The following is a 23940-nucleotide window of genomic DNA, read 5'->3' on the forward strand; positions in this document are numbered from 1 at the left end:
AGCTTCCCTTCAAATCAGGAAACAAAACAAGTGATTAATTTAAACAATAAATAATTCAATAAAACACCTCAGATCACAACTTTATTATTTTAAAATCACGTCAAGCTCGGAATTAAACTCTCTTCTTTCAATTCCACACATTCTGTACAAAACATCTATTATTATTTTCCTGTTTTTTTTTTAATTGCAACTTTTCATGTTTATAAAGCCGAGGGGTTTTAATTAATTCACAGAAATAAAAAGGAGACCACTGAAACTGTATGAAAATATTTTATTATACAAATCCACTATGAATAAAAACATTACTATCATTATTATTATTAATAACATAAAAGATGGATTACATATGAACTGAAAGAGGATTCTCTCAGTTGAGGTGAATTTACTTAAAGAAAAAAAAGTTTATTTCACAGCTGAAAGACAAGCTGAAGGTCCATCCCTCCTCTCATTAACCGTCCTGTCTTTAAAGCGGCGGTTCGGGGTTTTGAATAATACTTCTACACCTTGACAAAATCACAATGTCAAATATTCTTTCAAAAAACCGTCATGAAATATTTTCATGCTACAGATCTTCCTAGTTTCTTCATTTCAGGTGACAATTTTCTTACATCCCCCAGCCCAGAAATAAGCTCCACCCCAAACTCAATGAACAGCTACCCAGTCTTGTATACTTTCCTTCACGCAGCTCATTAGACTAACAGAAAGGGTGTGGTCAGTGAGAGGAGAAGATGAAAAGCATATCCGCGTGACTTTATTGTGACAGGCAGCTCAGAGGAAGGCTCCAAATATTACACACTGCTGCTTTAATTTACAAAACCGACTGTGTTTGAGTGATACTGACGGACCGAGCGAGCTTCGAGGACGTTCTGAAAGTGTGTGAGATGTTCAGAAGGACAGTGAGAAGGCTCTGTAGGAGAAGTTGGTGAAAACGTCAATCTGGTTGCTGCTGCCTGCAACAGTCATCACCTGCCAAATAAGAACACACATCAAAATAAAACTGATTAACATCTCTTCATGCATCGCGTCCATCCTGCTAACATTACACTTCTCCACAAACATGGACTCAGCGCTCATTCACTGATGGTTAACCATCACGCTATCTGATGGAGGAGTTCGTTACACTCAACGCGGGCGAGGTCATACATCTGATTTTTATCAAGGCCACATCTTTTTACACAAAGCGCTAATTATTATTATTATTATTATTATGTTTTGCTTCCGGGCAGCAGGGTAGTGTAGTGGTTAGCGCTGTCGCCTCACAGCAAGAAGGTCTGGGTTCGAGCCCCGTGGCCGGCGAGGGCCTTTCTGTGTGGAGTTTGCATGTTCTCCCCGTGTCCGCGTGGGTTTCCTCCGGGTGCTCCGGTTTCCCCCACAGTCCAAAGACATGCAGGTTAGGTTAACTGGTGACTCTAAATTGAGCGTAGGTGTGAATGTGAGTGTGAATGGTTGTCTGTGTCTATGTGTCAGCCCTGTGATGACCTGGCGACTTGTCCAGGGTGTACCCCGCCTTTCGCCCGTAGTCAGCTGGGATAGGCTCCAGCTCACCCAGGATAAAGCGGCTACAGATAATGAGATATGTTTTGCTTCCAGCTAAGGGTATGTTAGCATTAGCGATGTAGCTTCTTGTTATTGTAAAGTGATTATTTCTTAGATCATTGATTAATTTTGTGATATTCTCTTTTTTTTCCCCAAAAAAAACTCACCCCACATTCATGTCTTCTCGTCATCATGGTCATCAGGTTAAATTGCCCAAGGTGTTGCCATAACAACGACATGAAAACACCCCCCAGTGTCACCGGTTCTCAGTTCCAGACTGATTTTTTGGGAGGGTTTGTGTGAGATCTGATCATTTATTACTGATTATAATTGTCCAATCACGGTGATTGGTTGTGATCAGGATTATCTTAAGTTTTGATATTTAAATGTATGCAGTCGTTATTGTTCACTGCAGCCTCTGATCCTCATACAGGACAGAATTCTGTTTTTTGTGAAAGATATTGAATGGAATATTATTGAGAGAAAGATTTATTCCAGAAAAGGCATGCTCTTCACTTACAGGACCTGCTGCAGCACATTTGTTGAGTGAGCTGTTTGTGTATTTCAGTAATCGATTACTGAAGTTATTGTTTGTGATATTTCTTCCTTTGTGTTTTTTTAGGGCCGTCAAAGTTAACGTGATATTACACTACAGGCGTTTAATAGACTCTCTTATCCAGAGCGACGTATAACACCCAGAGCAGCCTGGGGAGCAGGTGGGGGGTTCGGTGCCTTGCTCAAAGGCACTTCAGCCATTCCTGCTGCTCCAGGAAATTGAACCGGCGACCTTTTGGTCCCAAAGCTGCTTCTTCTGACCTTTAGGCCATGGCTAGTATAAGGTTGTGTCCAGCCTTATAATAATAACACATTAACGCAAATTCCTTTTGAAGCCACTCATTTTTTTGACGCGTGATTAACACATGCATGTTCTGTGCCCCTCCCCCGTAGTTTGATAAACCAGGAAGTGACATAGCGCGAGCGAGTGATGTAGCGAGTGGCTGGTCGGCGTAAGTCGTGATAAAGTGCACTGATGTACAGAATCAACTTAGATTGTCACATACTGACTGTTTACATAAAATGTGTTTTTATCTGCTTTTGATGGTCCACAGGGGAGAAAAGACAACATGTAAAGGTCCAGGTGTGCGTGTGTGTGTGTGTGTTTATAAATGCAGTTTTTGCTCCTGAATGTTCTGTATATTTACCAGCGAGTTCCTGCATTTTACTGGAAAACATCTCTGAGCTGTGTGACTTCACAAATGGATTTGAGTTTTGTATTTTTACTTTCTTTATTTAAACAGAGCCGCTCCTGTTACCCCGAGTCCACAGCACAGAGTGCGTTTAGTTTATTGCATAGTTTGAGGCTAGAACTTACAGACAGAATGAGAGGAAAACACTGTACTGTTTTGTTCACACTGAATTGTGATAAAGTCTCAAAATTATAAAAGTTAACGATGATTTATTTTTAAATGCAGTAAAGGAATAAAATACCCACAAAAATAATGTTTGCTGTGTCCAGCCTCATCCTTCCTGACCTGGCCACATACAATCACATAAAGCAAGAATATATCTATCTCTGTCCACTCCCACTCACCAAAAACCTCAAAAATATCCCTTTAAAGTTTATTTAGAACGGATAAAAAAAAATGTGCGATTAATTTGCAATTAAAATGTTTTAATCGATTGACAGCCCTAGTTTTTAACAACCTAAAACAATTAAAGATGTTAAATTTACTCACTGTGACGTCTTCAGGGTTGATAAATAACACAAACAATTAACTTATTAACCTCATGTCGGAAAATGAATCGGCAGATAAAATGTGGCAACCGTCACCAGAAAGTGTTAAAGAATATATACAGTGGTGCTTGAAAGTTTGTGAACCCTTTAGAATTTTCTATATTTCTGCATAAATATGACCTAAAACATCATCAGATTTTCACACAAGTCCTAAAAGTAGATAAAGAGAACCCAGTTAAACAAATGAGACAAAAATATTATACTTGGTCATTTATTTATTGAGGAAAATGACCCAATATTACATATCTGTGAGTGGCAAAAGTATGTGACCCTTTGCTTTCAGTATCTGGTGTGACCCCCTTGTGCAGCAATAACTGCAACTAAACGTTTGCGGTAACTGTTGATCAGTCCTGCACACCGGCTTGGAGGAATTTTAGCCCGTTCCTCCGTACAGAACAGCTTCAACTCTGGGATGTTGGTGGGTTTCCTCACATGAACTGCTCGCTTCAGGTCCTTCCACAACATTTCCATTGGATTAAGGTCAGGACTTTGACTTGGCCATTCCAAAACATTAACTTTATTCTTCTTTAACCATTCTTTGGTAGAACAACTTGTGTGCTTAGGGTCGTTGTCTTGCTGCATGACCCACCTTCTCTTGAGATTCAGTTCATGGACAGATGTCCTGACATTTTCCTTTAGAATTCGCCGGTATAATTCAGAATTCATTGTTCCATCAATGATGGCAAGCCGTCCTGGCCCAGATGCAGCAAAACAGGCCCAAATCATGATACTACCACCACCATGTTTCACAGATGGGATAAGGTTCTTATGCTGGAATGCAGTGTTTTCCTTCCTCCAAACGTAATGCTTCTCATTTAAACCAAAATTTCCATGTTGGTCTCATCTGTCCACAAAACATCTTTCCAATAGCCTTCTGGCTTGTCCACGTGATCTTTAGCAAACCGCAGACGAGCAGCAATGTTCTTTTTGAAGAGCAGTGGCTTTCTCCTTGCAACCCTGCCATGCACACCATTGTTGTTCAGTGTTCTCCTGATGGTGGACTCATGAACATTAACATTAGCCAATGTGAGAGAGGCCTTCAGTTGCTTAGAAGTTACCCTGGGGTCCTTTGTGACCTCGCCGTCTATTACACGCACGCCTTGCTCTTGGAGTGATCTTTGTTGGTCGACCACTCCTGGGGAGGGTAACAATGGTCTTGAATTTCCTCCATTTGTACACAATCTGTCTGACTGTGGATTGGTGGAGTCCAAACTCTTTAGAGATGGTTTTGTGACCTTTTCCAGCCTGATGAGCATCAACAACGCTTTTTCTGAGGTCCTCAGAAATCTCCTTTGTTCGTGCCATGATACACTTCCACAAACATGTGTTGTGAAGATCAGACTTTGATAGATCCCTGTTCTTTAAATAAAACAGGGTGCCCACTCACACCTGATTGTCGTCCCATTGATTGAAAACACCTGACTCTAATTTCACCTTCAAATTAACTGCTAATCCGAGAGGTTCACATACTTTTGCCACTCACAGATATGTAATATTGGATCATTTTCCTTAATAAATAAATGACCAAGTATAATATTTTTGTCTCATTTGTTTAACTGGGTTCTCTTTATCTACTTTTAGGACTTGTGTGAAAATCTGATGATGTTTTAGGTCATATTTATGCAGAAATATAGAAAATTCTAAAGGGTTCACAAACTTTCAAGCACCACTGTGTGTGTGTGTGTGTGTGTGTGTGTGTGTGTGTGTGTGTATATATATATATATATATATATATATATATATATATATATATATATATATGTGTATATATATATGTGTGTATGTATGTGTGTGTGTCACCTTGTGCTCAGTGGTGCCCAGGTTGAGGGCGAGTGTGTTCAGTGACGGAGGAGTGCAGGGGATCTGAGCCTTCACACTTCCTCCCAGTAGACAGTGAGACACGTGCGGACCCTCACCTACTGCAAAGATCTAAACACACAGAGTTCTGGACATTTATGAATAGATACGAGTTCAATTCCACTTTAAACACGAGACTGAATGATAAATGATGAATTCTGGACTCTGATTGGTCAGAAGGTGTTGGTTAATTACGGGATCGCGTACAGCCAGATGGACATTACTGCAAAATAAACCCTGACGGCGTGATGCAGGCTCAGGTATAAGAGGAATAAACTGGATATTTTACTCTGAAAACACACAGCTCTAATAAAAAAACCCAAATGTCCAGTATAAACTCTTTATATTAATTTATATTAGATGTTTTTGAAAAATAAAAAACCCTTTTTTCTGTCTTTAATGCTGCACTTTTTCACAGGAAATGAAGCAGAACATGACACAAGAGGACTGGTTATCTTCCACAGCTCCCAGGAGAACTCAGACAGGCGAGGCGGTGTGTCCGCGTTCACCAGTCTGATGTGTTTATCTGATTGTGTCTGTTGCTTTTATCTTCCAGCTCTCACAGAAACGACACCATCAAGGACAAGTTTCAGTTCCTTGGATGTTCTGGGAATCTCGCTGTTTGTTTTCTTTCCTTTTTCACTTTTGGTTGTGTCTTTTATGTGTCCTGATATCTTTTTAATCTCCTTCTCCATGTCTGTGAAAGAGCGATAGTTTCGACTTGACGCTGTGGGAGGGATGTTTTCGTGAATTCCACACTCTGAACTTCCTGACGGTTCTGAGGGACTGAAATGTTTGTGTCTTGTGGCTGCTTTGAGTTCTATGAAAAATCAGAGTCCGTTGAAAGGGGGTATAAACTTATGAGCATGGCCATAACAAGACGCTCTGACTGAGACTCAGGTTCTGGAATATTCAGGCTGAATGCAGGAAATAAAGTTTGGGGAGAAGGGGGGGGGGGTGCGCTAACTTCTCCACCCAAATGTTAAAATCAGACTTAAATAATATACACAATAAATAACATTCAGAATAACACTGGGGTTATTTACTGTTTTGTTTTTACTGGGGTTGATTTACTGGGGATCATTTACAGTACTGGGGTTGATTTACTATAAATTATTTACTAGGAATTATTTACTGGGGTAATTTACAGTACGGGAGATGATTTACTGGGGTTGATTAACAGTACTGGGGATTATTTACTGGGTTGATTTACAGGGGTTTATTTACTGGGGATTATTTATAGTACTGGGGATGATTTACGGGGTTATTTGTTGGGAGTATTTACTGGGGGTGATTTACTCTCACCAGGTCCTGATGAAACATGGCTTCCCTCTGACAGCCACTCAGTGAGAAGATGGAGGTGGGGGACATGGATCGGAGATGCCACAGGGAGAGGGCGGGGCCTCCACCACACAGCTGAGACAGGGGAGAGAGAGACAGACAGACAGACAGACAGACAGACAGACAGACAGACGACCATCAGTTCAGTTTGATGTCAGTTGTATGTTAAATTCCATCACAGTTCCAGCTCTGGACTTCTCTGTGGCTCTGTGAGTGAAATCAGTCTCTCAATGTCTCAGACACAAACAAAGGAGACGTCTGTCTGCACTCACTGACTGCGGCGCCGTTTCCTGCTTACCATCCAATCAGAATCTGTCGCCACGCAGCTGATCCACTTCCCGTACTGGGGGCGAGCGCATTCCTAAAACACCGACGTACACAAGAAGGACAGGAGCATCACTCTCACTGCTGCTCACGTTCCGTCTGTCTGTCTGTCTGTCTGTCTCTGTGTGTGTGTTTCTCTTGTCACATCTCACCTCGTATTTATAAACCTCCACACAGTGCACACTGCAGCCCGTCCTCCAGTCTGACATCACACACACACACACACACACACACACACACACACACCATCACATCTCTGGATAAATCTCTGCCTCACTCACAGCCGCTTCACAAATAAACTATTTAGATTCATGTAGTACAGAGGTTTTTAATGAAAGATGAATAATTAATTCATTAATAATGTTGTCCACGGCTCTGTCTCGTCTCCCTCTGAGGCCTCGTGCTCACTACAGCGTCTGAACGAACACAGAACAGATCTTACTCAGCTCTTTTGCCCTCCTCAAATCCAGCGGGAGAAGAAATAACCCCAGACGCTGCGCCACAGAGTTAAAGCTCATGTTGGGAACATTTTTATCACCAAATCAACAAAAATGAAAGAATTAATCTCTGATGTGGTGAAAGTTAATCCTGCTCTTCTCTGACCTCAGCCCCCGTCGTGCCCTCGATCCCGCTGTAAATGAGTCGCTCCTTCACAGTTACTCTGAGCACTGAATGCGGCTGATCGACTGTTTACTGGCACTCAGAGAAAGGAACACACCACCAACAAGTTATTCAATTCAATCCTGTTTTATTGAGATGGAATTTTTAACATCAGACGAGTCTCATTTATCCGTCTTTTAGGAACACGGTGTGTGTAAATGTGCGTGTAACTCAAACACCACTAAAATGCTCCACAGAATCGACAGACGTTTTGGAAAGGCTGACTTTCTCCATCACTCTGCACGATGAACACCAATCACCTGTAAATGAGCGGGCGTGGACACGACTGGAGCCGATTTGCATTTGGTGGCGCCCACAAAACTCCATAAATGGTAAAGCTGACAGAGCTGAAATGATGAGTAAACGGCGAAAACAGAATCAGAGTGAAGTGAAAGCTATTTTGATTAGATTATTATTAACGGCGGTGTAACAGAAGCTTGAAAGGCCAAAATCTGGAGCCGAATGACAGAGAAGGTGAATTTCAAATTTGAAGTGAGATGAAAGGAAAAAGTTTTGACATTAAAATGGAGAAAAAGTTATTTATTTATTTAAAAGGGAGTTATTTACGTCTCAGCATCATACAGCGTTCTACAGCACGTCAGAGCGAGAGGATGCAACACGCGCAACTTGAGATGTTCCCGACCTGTCACTGATCCTTCACCGAGAGCTGGAATAAAGTGTTAAAATCCGATTCCGCTTCAAACAGAACCGGTTTATTCTCCGACCTGCTGCAGCACGGCCTCCCGTTACACAGCAGCGTTCTGTTCTGAACTGAGCAACTCGTCAAATTTATCCTCATTTATGGATGTGTGTGGGAGCATTTCTGGATTTATGGATGTAATTTTTTTCTATTTCATGCCTTCAGTGTGATCCAACTTTAATTCACAACAGTTTCATTACATTTGTTTGTGTAACTAAAAATACACAAGCGATTAAAACTCATCCGAATATAAAACGTATACACTCTGAAGCTGATTAACTTGAAGTTCGTCTTCGTGTGTGTAAATTTACCCTCCACCCCCAGGAGTCGGATACGAATGCTTTCCCGAATTTACAGGACGTCCACGAAAACCAAATTTCTTGTGTAATGATGATTTAGAATCTTTATTCAGAAGACCTACGACATACAGTCTGATTTTCAGGAGCGCTCTGGAAAAATTTTAAAATTACAGATATATATACACATACATAAAATAAAATACATATAAATCATTAAAAACTACACTAAATAAACCGTCAGTAAATCATTCTAATAAATAATATAATAAAGAACATCATGATATGGACAAAAATAACAATGTCAATGAAAAATATAAAAAAAAACCTAATTATTGACTATAAAAGAACTTTTCACTGCTCTTTGGAGTGTAAACTTGCAGAAGAATGATTTATAAATAAATCTGGATAGAATCCGATCTCGATTATAAACACTATTATTAAACCTTTGACTAAAGAGATATCTCCTGTTTTTTTCTCTTGCCCCTTTTCCACCAAAGCAGTTCCAGGGCTGGTTCGGGGCCAGTGCTTAGTTTGGAACCGGGTTTTCTGTTTCCACTGACAAAGAACTGGCTCTGGGCCAGAAAAACCGGTTCCAGGCTAGCACCAACTCTCTGCTGGGCCAGAGGAAAGAACCGCTTACGTCAGCGGGGGGGCGGAGTTGTTAAGACCGACAACAATAACAAGACCACGAAAGGTCGCCATTTTTAAGCGACGAGAAGCAGCAGCTGTACAAACACGAAGTCATCCATTATTATTATTGTTGTTGCTTCAATGTTCGCGCCAAGGTTTATGCAAACGCAGCGACTTAACTGACGTATACAGCGACGTAATGACGTGGCTCCCCTTAGCACCGTGAGCTATGGAAAAGCAAACTGGTTCTCAGTTGGCTCGCAAGTTGAACGAGTTGTGAACCAGCACCAGCACCGGCCCCGAACCAGCCCTGGAACTGATTTGGTGGAAAAGGGGTAACAGTGATGTCATGTTAAACAGGGACCGTCACTGGCTTTTTTTTTTTAAAGAAAGCTGAAAATAGAGCTTAACAGATTAGATGAGATTACTAGAACTCGAAGAAGAAGGAGGACTCACCCCACATCCTCACGGCTCCATCTTCTGCTCCTGACAGGATCTCTCCCTCCCTCTCCCTCAGGGATAAACAGTGAATATAATCTGTGTGACCCTGCAGAACTGACTACACACACACACACACACACACACACACACACAGAACCCAGTGAGAGCTTTTCTTTTGGAGTAGAACCTGGTTATGAAACACCTGAAGAACCTCTAAAGAACATATTTGATATCAGAGTGTGGATCAACATACTGAATAATTTCAACTCTGTTATAGAGTGTTTCTTTTTCAGAAAAGGCTGAAATTTAGCTTTTTAGGAAGCTAAGAACCCTTAAAGAACCCTTTGTGTAAGAAGATGGCAGGAGCCTGGAGTCTGAAGGGTTCTTCGAGGGTCCTGAGTGTGACGCAGTGACTGATCCGAACACACAGTGATGTAGAACGCAGTGAGAGATAAACCTGTCTTTAATAAACCCGACGCGGGGGTTCTGACTCGGTTCTCACCGTGAAGGCTCCAGTTTCCATGTCCATGATGTGGATGTTGTTGTCTCCCCCACCGACCACCAAGCTGTTATCCTGGAAAACAGAGGAGGTATGAAAAACACACACACACACACACACACACAGCTCCAGGATCAGATTAAAGACTGTAAATAACAGCGGAATAAAACCATAAAGGTCATTTCAGGGTCATTATTTCCTCATCACTCTTTTACACCAACGTGGGTTCAGTTCTCACTCTGGTGTTGATGATCATCGCGTTGATCTCTGGGATTTCCAGACTGGACCTAAAAACAGGAAGAACATTTATAAAATCAGATTTATGTATAATTTAAGCATTTTATCTTAGCTGAACACACACACACACACACACACACACACACACACACACACACTAATCACATGTGTGACATGAAGAGCAAAGTCTTTTACTTGTAATTGGGTCTCTTCGTCCAAACAGCTTTCGTGTTCTGTGAAAAAAAAAAAAAATTTAAGTAAAGAAACAAACAAATTAATGAATTGTGCAAATACATCATGTCGTAATCTCACACACCCCGCTGTTACCAGGGTGAACTTTAATTCTTTGCCAAAAAGGAAAAAAATACAAGCAAGACACTCAATTACACAACTGACCTGCAATATGAAGAAAATACACTCACAAATCAGCACTGATCATTTAACACATTTATTTATTTGGTTTTATTTTATTAATGTGAACTTCGACCCCACAGCAATGATGAGGTGTGAGGACAAGACGGTTGTCAATGAGACAAAAAATGTTTAAAGAGCTAAAGATAAATACATTTTAAAAATACTGTAATAATAATAATCATTATTATTTGGGATTTAATCTCATCTCATTATCTGTAGCCGCTTTATCCTGTTCTACAGGGTTGCAGGCGAGCTGGATCCTATCCCAGCTGACTACGGGCGAAAGGCGGGGTTCACCCTGGACAAGTCGCCAGGTCATCACAGGGCTGACACATAGACACAGACAACCATTCACACTCACATTCACACCTACGCTCAATTTAGAGTCACCAGTTAACCTAACCTGCATGTCTTTGGACTGTGGGGGAAACCGGAGCACCCGGAGGAAACCCACGCGGACACGGGGAGAACATGCAAACTCCGCACAGAAAGGTCCTCGCCGGCCACGGGGCTCGAACCCGGACCTTCTTGCTGTGAGGCGACAGCGCTAACCACTACACCACCGTGCCGCCCCTATAGATAGTTTTCACATGATGTCACAGAGTCGGGGATTCCCTAGTGGCGGCCATCTTGCGGGTCAAGCTTACCGTACGGGTCACTGAGCACACATTGTAACGCGCGAGTACAAAGTCTTCAAAAGAACCCAAGCAGGCTATTTAAAGCTAGCAATGGTGCACACCTGTTGTATTCACGGCTGTCGTAATAGGTCAGATGATGAAGTCAAGCGGAGCTTTTATGGAATTCCCACTGTACGGGAGCACGAAGGCGAGCAAACAAAGAAACTCAGCATACAAAGGAGAAATCTATGGCTTGCGAGAATCAACCGCAAGGATTATCAGCCTTCCAAACACAGCAAAGTCTGCTCCGATCATTTTATAAGTGGTAAGTTGTTTAAATAAACAATCAATTGTGTTTAAGTTTGTTTTTGGAAACCAAAACATCATGTGAACAATCTCTGGAGAATGCCTAACTGGAACCGCTGAGTGTACGTTTACATTGTAATGTACACTTAATATCGCTCGTTTGTCACGTTTCTATTTGACACTTGTCACTTCACTCACGCAAGGGTCATTTTTGAAAAACATTTTAGGTCTATTCTGTATGATTTGATTTGTGTTTGGGATGCAAACAGCGCGCCTTTTGGCGGATGCCGCCTGAATCGCGCAGATCCCATTTTTTTTTTAGGGGGGGCGTTGGAGTGTCCGATTATAATTTCAAAGTAAATTCTGTATTAAAATTACTAAATAAGCAAATCCGTTACAGTCCATGAAACATAGGAAGTATAAGGATGAGAAAAAAACAGTTTAAATTGGAAAGCTGCGCAAATTTGCGCAGCCCGAGCGGTGTGCAGGACTGTGCGCAGCTTTCCGATTTAAACTGTTTTTTTCTCATCCTTATACTTCCTATGTTTCATGGACTGTAACAGATTTGCTTATTTAGTAATTTTAATACAGAATTTACTTTGAAATTATAATCAGACACTCCAACGCCCCCCCTAAAAAAAAAAAAAAAAAAAAAAAATCGGATCTGCGCGATTCAGCCGGCATCCGCCAAAAGGCTTTGGCAGCCCTGCATAGTCACTTGAAAATGCATCTTTGTCCACTTCGTAGGGGTCAATTCCCCCAATCAAGGCCAGTTTGGCTGCATACCGTTGTCGTGAGATGTCGTCTAATGTATCTATATACTTCTGTTTGCTTGATTTTGCCGACATTGATCTTTATTTTAGAAAAATGACTATATAACTTCATAAATTCGTCCGAGATAACGTAGCTGGTAGTGGCAATGGTCCGTTTTGTTTGCCCCGCAAGATGGCGGCTGGGGGGCGTTCCCCGGAATGCCATGACGTCAGTGAAAACTATCCATTTGGGATTTAATATTCATTATAAATATTTTATCATGAATATTAAATCCCAAATAATAATAATAATAATAATAAAGACTGTATAACTATCACTATGATTATGATTATAATTTTTTGGAATTTAAATATTTATTATAAAAGGGGTGTTTGGGGTGTTTCAATGGGGGTAGCACCTTAGTGGAACGGCGACCGAGTTTCCTTCGGGGGACTGCCGGAAAGCTTTGGTTCTCACACTGGCACCCAGCTCTCACCTGTGGCTCCAAGTAGCTGGGATGGGCTCCAGTGGCCACACCCCAGTAAACCCTCTCGGTCGGGGGGCCAAACCAGGTGAGGGTAGCCGGTCAGATTTCCTAGCCGGTGAAGGGACAGGTCCTGTTCCAACAAACTGCCCTTGGTCGGTAGAGAATTCGGGACCCACCGACGACATCAACCCGAAGAGTACTATTGATTCACGGCGCCAATTAGAAGATAGGGGCAGCGGCCTTGTACCCTCCAGGGGGCTTGCCCCTCTACAGGCTACTGGAGGAGAGGATGAAACAGCCATGGTCGACTCTGTGACTGCTGAGGACACGACGAGCCCAAACCCGATTAGGAGGCCTGCTGCCGATGACCACAGAGGAGTCCAAGGCAGGTTCAACCCATGCAACAGTATCCGATTGGACACCTGGAACATCCAGACACTTTACCAGACCGGAAAGCTGCACATTGTCACCCGCGAGATGAGACAATGCAACATCTGGATCCTCGGTGTTTCGGAGACTTATTGGACGGGCGCTGGGCACTTCACCACAACAGAAGGAGAGCTGGTTGTCTACTCCGGCAGAAGCAGCCACAGGACTGGTGTGAGAGTCATCATCTTGTGACAGGCCTCGAGCAGCACGCTGTCCTACCGGCCAGTCAACGACAGAGTGCTGCACGTCAGGATTAAGGCCTCACCATTCAACGTCTCCTGGATCCAAGTCTACGCTGCCACCACGGAGGCGGATGAGGAGACGGTGGAGGCCTTCTATGGATCCGTACAAGACACCCTGCGCAAATGCCAGAGTCAAGACATTGTATTTGTTGCAGGAGACTTCAATGCCAAGGTAGGAGCTGACTCACCTGACAGAGATGCCTGCGGGCCGTATGGGCTGGGAACACCAAACGACGCGGGAAAGCGACTGCAAGACTTCTGTCACGACAACAACTTATTCGTCACCAATACAGCATTTCAACATCCGGAGAGGCGGCGCTACACATGGCAGTCCCCAGGTGGCAGGTACAGGAACCAGATCGACTTCATCTTGATGAAGAGATGCTGGCTGAGGAGCGTCACTAACTCGCGAGCGTATCCGGGGGTTGACTGTGGCTCGGACCACGACCTGGTGGGTGCCATAGTCAAGCTCAGGAGGGAGAGGCCTCGGACCACCAGAGTCTGCCTCAACCTTGGTGCTCTCGACGAGCCAACCACGAGGGCGGCTTACAACGTAGAGGTTAATAACAGGTTTGAGGCACTGCGGCTGCTAGAAGAGGAGCGACCCCCAGAGGAGATGCTTGTGGCTCTGAAGGAGGTGATCAAAACCACGGCAGAGGAGGTTCTTGGTAGAAAATCAAGGAGGGCCAACCAGCAGTGGATCTCTGAGGAGACTTTGCAACTGATAGAGAGGAGGAGGAAGCTCAAGGATGGGCAGGCCACTGAAGATGGGGAGGAGAGGTACAGAGAGGTGAGGTACAGAGAGGTGGACAGAGCGAGCGGTCCAGAGAAAGGTCAGAAGGGACAAGGAGAGGTGGCTGGAGGAGCAGTGTGCTGCAGTGAAGGTAGGGCTTAAGCACCACAACATGAGGAAGGCCTATGACCTCATCAAGACCTTGAGAAAGGGCTTCCGGCCACGAAAGAGGAACATCAAAGACCCGGAGGGCCGTGTCCTGACAGATCTCCAGGACATCCTGAGGAGATGGAAGGACTATGGTGAGAGTCTCTATCACGACAACAATAACCTCGACACGGACGACATCCAAGAACAAGGTCCTGTCATCTTGGAATCAGAAGTACAGGAGGCCACCAGGAGACTACCCGATAACAAAGCCATGGGTATCGACGACCTTCCAGCAGAGCTACTTAAGACCAATCACGGCTCGAAATTCGCGGTGGTCCGGTCGCCCGAGGCGACTTAATTTGTCATTTGGTGGGTAATTCCTGTCACTAGCCAGCCCGGCTGGCTAGTTGAAAATAAAAATATATATATGAAGCGAAGATTCAGACACACTGTCAACTAAAGCCGTCACATATTAAGCGCGTGCCGTGTTTGTGTTAATCGATGTGTTTAATCGGCAGGACGGAAAATACCAAAGAATTCCGAATCATATCGTGTATGAGTCAGGCTGTCGGTTTTTTCACTACTGCGCATGCACATAACGCATCTCGTTGAATATCGCGGTAATCACGTTATCAAATTCAATAGATGTGGCCACATTATCACCCATTTAAACACGTGTTTTTGTTGTTGTTTACATCTACATCTGCCAAAGCTACGTTGCGATGTGGAATTTTCTGAAAGGTGTACAGAAAGCGACCTCGGTCTGAAGAGGAGAAACAACAAAGGACTTATAAGCAAGCGTGGGAGCAGGGTAGGCCTTGGCTGCAATACGATTTTTATGGAATAATTAATTTTTTTCAAGTTGATTCCTAGTCAATATGAAGCTGCTAATGCTTTCTCTCTCATAAATGGTTAAATACAGAAAGCATGTTGGACATATTTTGGGTGCTATAGTCATGATAGTAAGTATATTTGTTTTCAATACTCATACACCAAGTTGCCAAGTTTTCCAATATATTATTATTTGTTATTAAATTATGGTGCTTTGTGTTGTTCTCATTTATGTATTCAACAACAGTATCAAAATACTCGGGTCTTGAAATAAATGCACATTAGTCATGAACAATGGTAACGACTCTCTTTTGCGTTATTTTTGACAGAAGTAAAATTCATACATGAACAAATTTTAGCTAGTTGATTTTCTGTTTGGCGAGTTACTTTGGAAGGGAACTAGTCCGGCTGGCTGGTGAAAAAAAATACATGAATTTCTAGGCCTGCCAATAACCCGGAGATGACCAAGGCGCTCTGCAAGCCGTGCAACAAGATTATGGAGACGGGTGAGTGGCCGACAGACTGGCTTATATCAGTGTTCATCCCGATTCCGAAGACCACGGGGGCCACGGAGTGTGCAGACCACCGCCCTGATCAGTCACGCCAGCAAGATCCTCCTGCGAGTCCTGCTCCAGAGGACCCAGAAGACCGCCAAGGAGCAGTTTGCGGAGGTGCAAATGGGCTTTCGGAAGAAGGTCGGCATGAGGGACCAGGTCTTCAATATCAGGATCATTATGGAGAAGGCAAGGGAATTCAACACCCAGCTGTACATGGCCTTCATCAATTACAAAAGGTGTTCGACTCAGTGCGTCACTCCAAACTGTGGGACGTGCTGAAGATGGGAGTCAGCGGCACAGTAATTAAACTACTGAGGAACCCGTACAGCGGGCAGCGGTCAGAGTGGAAGACAACTTCACGGAGTGGTTCACCATCAGGAAGGGAGTACGACAGGGCTGCCTTTTGTAGCCCATATGCTTCAACTTCTGCTCCGAGGAGGTGATGCGGCAGTCGGCAGATTAACTCAACTGGGTTGGAATCACCATCAGCGGCCAGGAGCTGAACAACCTCCGCTTCGCTGACAACATCGTGCTGATAGCGACATCATCAGCATGATTACAGGCTCTGCTAGATGAGGTTGACAGAGTCTCCAGGGAGTACCAGCTGGAGATCAACACCAAGAAAACAAAGGTGATGGCAGCCACCAGGGAGCCAGAACAACTTAACATTCACTGCCGAGGTGTCACATTGGACCAGGTGGAGAAGGGCCAGAATCGATGGGAAGCGGTCGAGGGGACGACAAAGACGCCGCTGGACGGACGACATCAGAGACTGGAAGGGGAGACCAGCGGGGGAATGTACGACCGTCGCCAGAGAGAGGAGACGGCGGAGAGCGGTGGTGCATGCTGTGTCCATGGTCCCTGACCCTCAACAATGAGGATGGGACTAGACAGACAGACAGATTCATTATAAAGTTATAACTTGTGATTTTTGTTATAATTATTAACAGGGGATGGTCAGAGAATAAAATATTTAATCTGTTTGATATAATGAGATTAAAGACATTTTTAAAAAAACAATTTTGAAAAACCTTTTAAATCATAAGAAGGAAATAATTTAGGTTTAAATAATCGCAGTTGTGCTACTGCGCTAAAGATGGTTTAATATTCACGATGTGAATAATGACATGCATGCGGACGATGACACAGCGGGCTGGCAGTAAGCGTTCCTCCTCACGCTGCCTCAGTGGTGCTGAAGGGACAGCTCCCCGCCACACTGCAGCGACAGCACTAAAGAAACGTCGCACCTTCAGCACCACTGTTTTGGACCACCGGCAGCCACATGGCCAGTGCAGTTTCATGAGGCGTCAGGAGATCATAAAGGATGTCGCGCCTGCACACAGGTGATGTCACTTGGTGATGTTGATCGTTGCCTTTAGTTTAGTTCTCTCAGAGTTCTCTGCCAGCAGACAGCAGTCCAGACGACTCAGTCTCCCCCTCTGGCTGAAGCAGAGTAACCCCAGACTCCAAACGCCTTGAGAGCTCCAGCCCGCTGCCCGCCTTCCTGATTTCACCAATCACCAGAACCTGCACCACACCCCAACCTCCCTGCACACTTACCCACTTTACAAAAAATAAAAGAGCACTTCTTCACCTTCTTCCTGCCTCCTGCGTCTGTGCCCTACCCTCTGCCCGAGAGAGCGCTTACAGTGGATAATGAGACACGAAATAAGTCGCGATCCTCATCAGAGCCAGTTAATAAATCAGTTTGGACATCTTTAGACACTAAACCTTTCATCAGTCAAGTGAGCAGGAGAATATTACAGAACACTAATTCAACCACAGTATAAAAATCAGAGCGGTACTCTTGGTACCTGGACCCACTCAGCTCTACAGTGGAAAACAGGATTTTAAATGACCTTTTTGCTGAGCTCCGCCCAGCTCCAGGCGCTGATTTCTCCGTTCCCTGAGCTGAGGAGGTGAGTATCTGTGGACAGCAGTGAGAACACGGGACCTTCATGGGCTGGGGGGGGGGGGACGACAGACAGACAGACAGAGATGTTGATCATTCTGGACTGCAGCGGTTTTACTCTCTCAGGATGAGGTGGCAGTAAAGTGACGGAACACGTCCTGAGGTGGTGAAACAGAACTGACCGGTGAAGGTGAGGATGGGTTTCTGACTCGCGTCTGTTGCATCAGGACTCAGAGCAGCTGAAAGACTGCAGAGGAAAACAAAAACACATCACCACACAATAAAACAGAACAGGAAATAGCAAAATTAGCAGAGCTCAGGTTCAAGAAAGCCATGAATTCAGGTAATAATTATGATTTTAGACCAAAGATATGAAGAGCGATGTGCAAAAGCATGTTTTCTCTTATTACAGCACCCCCAAGTGGTAAAATGGGGAAATAGTTTCTGGACTCCCTTTGGGCAGGAGCTTCAGTCAGTCCACCAACGCTGGTGTAGAAACATCAAAATGTTGCTGAGGAATGGGCTCACTTCCTGTTTAACAGCTTTACCTCCAATTTCAATTGGCTGTTTTGGTCGACGCTTTCAAAAATCACAACTCCAGGTGACAAATTTGGTGAAGATTGGATAAAGTTTGTCTGAGGAGCAGCGAAAAAACATTGTGATTAAACCTGATACGGCAAAAAATCCAATATGGCGGCGCGTTGAACTCCGCTTGAGCTAAGGAATCTAATGGAACCTCATTTTTGAAACTCATGTACACATTTCAAAACTTCCAGGCAGAAACACACCTTTAAATTGTAAAATTAAATTTCAGGTAAACCCCCTCTAAAAGTGATGGAAGAAGAGGATTAAAAAGTTAATCTGAGTTTACTATAAATATAAAACCAGGATTAAAGCATGAAATAGAAAAACACAAAACATGAATGCATGAATTAAAACCACATTAATGGTTTATAAAGCCTTCCTTAAGACCACGTTCACATTAAGAGGGTGAAGTGAGATTATTTACGAGTCCATAATTACTTATGTAATTGTACTTATTCTCTCTATCACAATATCTGTTCACATGCCCTGTGGAATGCAGTTTTATCTTTTGATGATTATTTTAGAGCTCTGTCGTGCTGTTAATGAGATCCGTTGCTCAGGTTTGCGTCTCACCTGAACACCGCGACCTCTCCGTAGTTGTTCCCAGCTGCTAGAAAGCGTCCACACGGAGAGAAACTCTGCGAGAACACAGACATGTGCAGGAGCTGTGGAAAGAGATGGGAAGCTTTATTGCTTCATAATTTTCATTTTCCAAGATGAAGAAACAATGCATCGCTTTAGAAGGAAACAAAGAAGAAAAGGAATAATTTCTCAACACCAGACTTTTAGTGTTTTAGGGTTCTTTTCCACAGATGTCGCTTTATGATCACAAATAACAACAGTGGTTAAATAAGGTAGATCAGGCTATGAAGGAGAATGGTTATAAGTTTGTACCACGTCTGATGTAAATATTCTGCATCATTTCTAGAGAATCACTTTCTCTTTAGAACTCTCGCTGCCTACTTCCTTCCTTACATCCTCTGAAGTGCTTTTGGATCCTTCTTTCTATTATTATTTCCCTTTTTCCAAGTTGTTGTTGTGCCTTATGGTCTGTTTGACCTTTGGAATTGCAGTCAGGCTCCAGGAGGAAACGACATTTCCTTTCAAAACCTCTCAGGATTTCTGTTGCTGTACTGAGACTGCCACATCACGGGGGCACAAACTTTTGCACTACACTCGAACCACCAGTAACGAACGAACCTCGCGCTCTAAAACCCAAACAGCCCCTCCCCCCTGAAACAGAGTAAAGCACTAACCCCTGAGGAAACGGTTCCTGAAGCTGCTCGGGGTTCTCTTCCCAGGTGTTTGGAGTGAAACAGAGTAAAGCACTAACCCCCTGAGGAAACGGTTCCTGAAGCTGTTTGGGGTTCTCTTCCCGGGTGCTTGAGAGTAAAGCACTAACCCCTGAGGAAACGGTTCCTGAAGCTGCTCGGGGTTCTCTTCCCGGGTGTTTGGAGTGAAACAGAGTAAAGCACCAACCCCTGAGGAAACGGTTCCTGAAGCTGCTCGGGGTTCTCTTCCCGGGTGTTTGAGAGTAAAGCACTAACCCCCTGAGGAAACGGTTCCTGAAGCTGTTTGGGGTTATCTTCCCGGGTGTTTGGAGTGAAACAGAGTAAAGCACTAACCCCTGAGGAAACGGTTCCTGAAGCTGTTTGGGGTTCTCTTCCCGGGTGCTTGAGAGTAAAGCACTAACCCCTGAGGAAACGGTTCCTGAAGCTGTTTGGGGTTCTCTTCCCGGGTGTTTGAGAGTAAAGCACTAACCCCTGAGGAAACGGTTCCTGAAGCTGTTTGGGGTTCTCTTCCCGGGTGTTTGAGAGTAAAGCACTAACCCCTGAGGAAACGGTTCCTGAAGCTGTTCGGGGTTCTCTTCCCGGGTGCTTGAGAGTAAAGCACTAACCCCTGAGGAAACGGTTCCTGAAGCTGTTCGGGGTTCTCTTCCCGGGTGTTTGAGAGTAAAGCACTAACCCCTGAGGAAACGGTTCCTGAAGCTGCTTGGGGTTCTCTTCCCGGGTGTTTGAGAGTAAAGCACTAACCCCTGAGGAAACGGTTCCTGAAGCTGTTTGGGGTTCTCTTCCCGGGTGTTTGGAGTGAAACAGAGTAAAGCACTAACCCCCTGAGGAAACGGTTCCTGAAGCTGTTGGGGGTTCTCTTCCCGGATGCTTGAGAGTAAAGCACCAACCCCCTGAGGAAACGGTTCCTGAAGCTGCTCGGGGTTCTCTTCCCGGGTGTTTGGAGTGAAACAGAGTAAAGCACTAACCCCCTGAGGAAACGGTTCCTGAAGCTGCTCGGGGTTCTCTTCCCGGGTGTTTGAGAGTAAAGCACTAACCCCTGAGGAAACAGTTCCTGAAGCTGTTTGGGGTTCTCTTCCCGGGTGTTTGGAGTGAAACAGAGTAAAGCACTAACCCCCTGAGGAAACGGTTCCTGAAGCTGTTTGGGGTTCTCTTCCCGGGTGTTTGGAGTGAAACAGAGTAAAGCACTAACCCCCTGAGGAAACGGTTCCTGAAGCTGTTGGGGGTTCTCTTCCTGGGTGTTTGAGAGTAAAGCACTAACCCCTGAGGAAACGGTTCCTGAAGCTGTTTGGGGTTCTCTTCCCGGGTGTTTGGAGTGAAACAGAGTAAAGCACTAACCCCTGAGGAAACGGTTCCTGAAGCTGCTTGGGGTTCTCTTCCCGGGTGTTTGAGAGTAAAGCACTAACCCCTGAGGAAACGGTTCCTGAAGCTGTTGGGGGTTCTCTTCCCGGGTGCTTGGAGTGAAACAGAGTAAAGCACTAACCCCTGAGGAAACGGTTCCTGAAGCTGCTTGGGGTTCTCTTCCCGGGTGTTTGAGAGTAAAGCACTAACCCCTGAGGAAACGGTTCCTGAAGCTGCTCGGGGTTCTCTTCCCGGGTGTTTGGAGTGAAACAGAGTAAAGCACTAACCCCCTGAGGAAACGGTTCCTGAAGCTGTTGGGGGTTCTCTTCCCGGGTGCTTGGAGTGAAACAGAGTAAAGCACTAACCCCTGAGGAAACGGTTCCTGAAGCTGCTCGGGGTTCTCTTCCCGGGTGTTTGAGAGTAAAGCACTAACCCCTGAGGAAACGGTTCCTGAAGCTGTTTGGGGTTCTCTTCCCGGGTGTTTGAGAGTAAAGCACTAACCCCTGAGGAAACGGTTCCTGAAGCTGTTCGGGGTTCTCTTCCCGGGTGCTTGAGAGTAAAGCACTAACCCCTGAGGAAACGGTTCCTGAAGCTGTTCGGGGTTCTCTTCCCGGGTGTTTGGAGTGAAACAGAGTAAAGCACTAACCCCCTGAGGAAACGGTTCCTGAAGCTGCTCGGGGTTCTCTTCCCGGGTGCTTGAGAGTAAAGCACTAACCCCTGAGGAAACGGTTCCTGAAGCTGTTCGGGGTTCTCTTCCCGGGTGTTTTGAGTGAAACAGAGTAAAGCACTAACCCCTGAGGAAACGGTTCCTGAAGCTGCTCGGGGTTCTCTTCCCGGGTGTTTGAGAGTAAAGCACTAACCCCTGAGGAAACGGTTCCTGAAGCTGTTTGGGGTTCTCTTCCCGGGTGCTTGAGAGTAAAGCACTAACCCCCTGAGGAAACGGTTCCTGAAGCTGTTTGGGGTTCTCTTCCCGGGTGTTTGAGAGTAAAGCACTAACCCCTGAGGAAACGGTTCCTGAAGCTGTTCGGGGTTCTCTTCCCGGGTGCTTGAGAGTAAAGCACTAACCCCTGAGGAAACGGTTCCTGAAGCTGTTCGGGGTTCTCTTCCCGGGTGTTTGGAGTGAAACAGAGTAAAGCACTAACCCCCTGAGGAAACGGTTCCTGAAGCTGCTCGGGGTTCTCTTCCCGGGTGCTTGAGAGTAAAGCACTAACCCCTGAGGAAACGGTTCCTGAAGCTGTTCGGGGTTCTCTTCCCGGGTGTTTGGAGTGAAACAGAGTAAAGCACTAACCCCTGAGGAAACGGTTCCTGAAGCTGTTCGGGGTTCTCTTCCCGGGTGCTTGAGAGTAAAGCACTAACCCCTGAGGAAACGGTTCCTGAAGCTGTTCGGGGTTCTCTTCCCGGGTGTTTGGAGTGAAACAGAGTAAAGCACTAACCCCCTGAGGAAACGGTTCCTGAAGCTGCTCGGGGTTCTCTTCCCGGGTGCTTGAGAGTAAAGCACTAACCCCTGAGGAAACGGTTCCTGAAGCTGTTCGGGGTTCTCTTCCCGGGTGCTTGAGAGTAAAGCACTAACCCCTGAGGAAACGGTTCCTGAAGCTGTTCGGGGTTCTCTTCCCGGGTGTTTGGAGTGAAACAGAGTAAAGCACTAACCCCCGAGGAAACGGTTCCTGAAGCTGCTCGGGGTTCTCTTCCCGGGTGCTTGAGAGTAAAGCACTAACCCCTGAGGAAACGGTTCCTGAAGCTGCTCGGGGTTCTCTTCCCGGGTGTTTGAGAGTAAAGCACTAACCCCTGAGGAAACGGTTCCTGAAGCTGTTTGGGGTTCTCTTCCCGGGTGCTTGAGAGTAAAGCACTAACCCCTGAGGAAACGGTTCCTGAAGCTGTTCGGGGTTCTCTTCCCGGGTGTTTGGAGTGAAACAGAGTAAAGCACTAACCCCTGAGGAAACGGTTCCTGAAGCTGTTCGGGGTTCTCTTCCCGGGTGCTTGAGAGTAAAGCACTAACCCCTGAGGAAACGGTTCCTGAAGCTGTTCGGGGTTCTCTTCCCGGGTGTTTGGAGTGAAACAGAGTAAAGCACTAACCCCCTGAGGAAACGGTTCCTGAAGCTGCTCGGGGTTCTCTTCCCGGGTGCTTGAGAGTAAAGCACTAACCCCTGAGGAAACGGTTCCTGAAGCTGTTCGGGGTTCTCTTCCCGGGTGCTTGAGAGTAAAGCACTAACCCCTGAGGAAACGGTTCCTGAAGCTGTTCGGGGTTCTCTTCCCGGGTGTTTGGAGTGAAACAGAGTAAAGCACTAACCCCTGAGGAAACGGTTCCTGAAGCTGTTCGGGGTTCTCTTCCCGGGTGTTTGGAGTGAAACAGAGTAAAGCACTAACCCCTGAGGAAACGGTTCCTGAAGCTGTTCGGGGTTCTCTTCCCGGGTGCTTGAGAGTAAAGCACTAACCCCTGAGGAAACGGTTCCTGAAGCTGTTCGGGGTTCTCTTCCCGGGTGTTTGGAGTGAAACAGAGTAAAGCACTAACCCCCTGAGGAAACGGTTCCTGAAGCTGCTCGGGGTTCTCTTCCCGGGTGCTTGAGAGTAAAGCACTAACCCCTGAGGAAACGGTTCCTGAAGCTGTTCGGGGTTCTCTTCCCGGGTGTTTGGAGTGAAACAGAGTAAAGCACTAACCCCCTGAGGAAACGGTTCCTGAAGCTGTTTGGGGTTCTCTTCCCGGGTGTTTGGAGTGAAACAGGAGCCGCTCAGAGCTCAAGTTTCTCACCATAAACTCCCCTCAGCTCTCCGACACATTATTAAATGTAACATGTAAACAGGCAGAATGTTGTGTTTACCTCAATGGGACCCATCGTGTTTGCTGAAATCAGTTTCCTGTGGATTTTTCTCTCCGCTTTTGGTCCACAGCTAACGAATGTGGTCGCTTGAATATGACGTCACATGAACGGGGGAATATGACGTCATCCCTTTGAAGGCCCAATTTATAGGCCTATTAC

At 45.2% G+C, this 23940-nt stretch overlaps 1 protein-coding gene across 2 annotated transcripts; it reads right to left on the reverse strand.

Annotated features, from left to right (window-relative positions):
* Window positions 1-254: 254 nt before the first annotated feature.
* Window positions 255-23878, reverse strand: thoc6 (THO complex 6). Of its 2 annotated transcripts, none has more exons than XM_060902315.1 (13): window positions 23782-23878; window positions 18909-19000; window positions 17933-17997; window positions 17698-17801; window positions 10515-10552; window positions 10321-10369; window positions 10086-10157; window positions 9599-9701; window positions 7006-7055; window positions 6828-6890; window positions 6494-6604; window positions 5132-5260; window positions 255-966 (listed from the first exon to the last, which is right to left on the reverse strand). In XM_060902315.1, the coding sequence occupies exons 1-13, from the start codon at window positions 23794-23796 to the stop codon at window positions 886-888; spliced, it is 972 nt and encodes a 323-aa protein (XP_060758298.1). In that variant the 5' UTR covers window positions 23797-23878; the 3' UTR covers window positions 255-885. The 2 variants fall into 2 exon arrangements, with proteins under 2 accessions (XP_060758298.1, XP_060758299.1); XM_060902316.1 differs by lacking the exon at window positions 23782-23878 and adding an exon at window positions 19592-19684.
* Window positions 23879-23940: the final 62 nt, after the last annotated feature.

The sequence above is a fragment of the Neoarius graeffei genome, chromosome 20, assembly GCF_027579695.1.
Source record: "Neoarius graeffei isolate fNeoGra1 chromosome 20, fNeoGra1.pri, whole genome shotgun sequence".
Taxonomy (NCBI): Eukaryota; Metazoa; Chordata; class Actinopteri; order Siluriformes; family Ariidae; genus Neoarius; species Neoarius graeffei.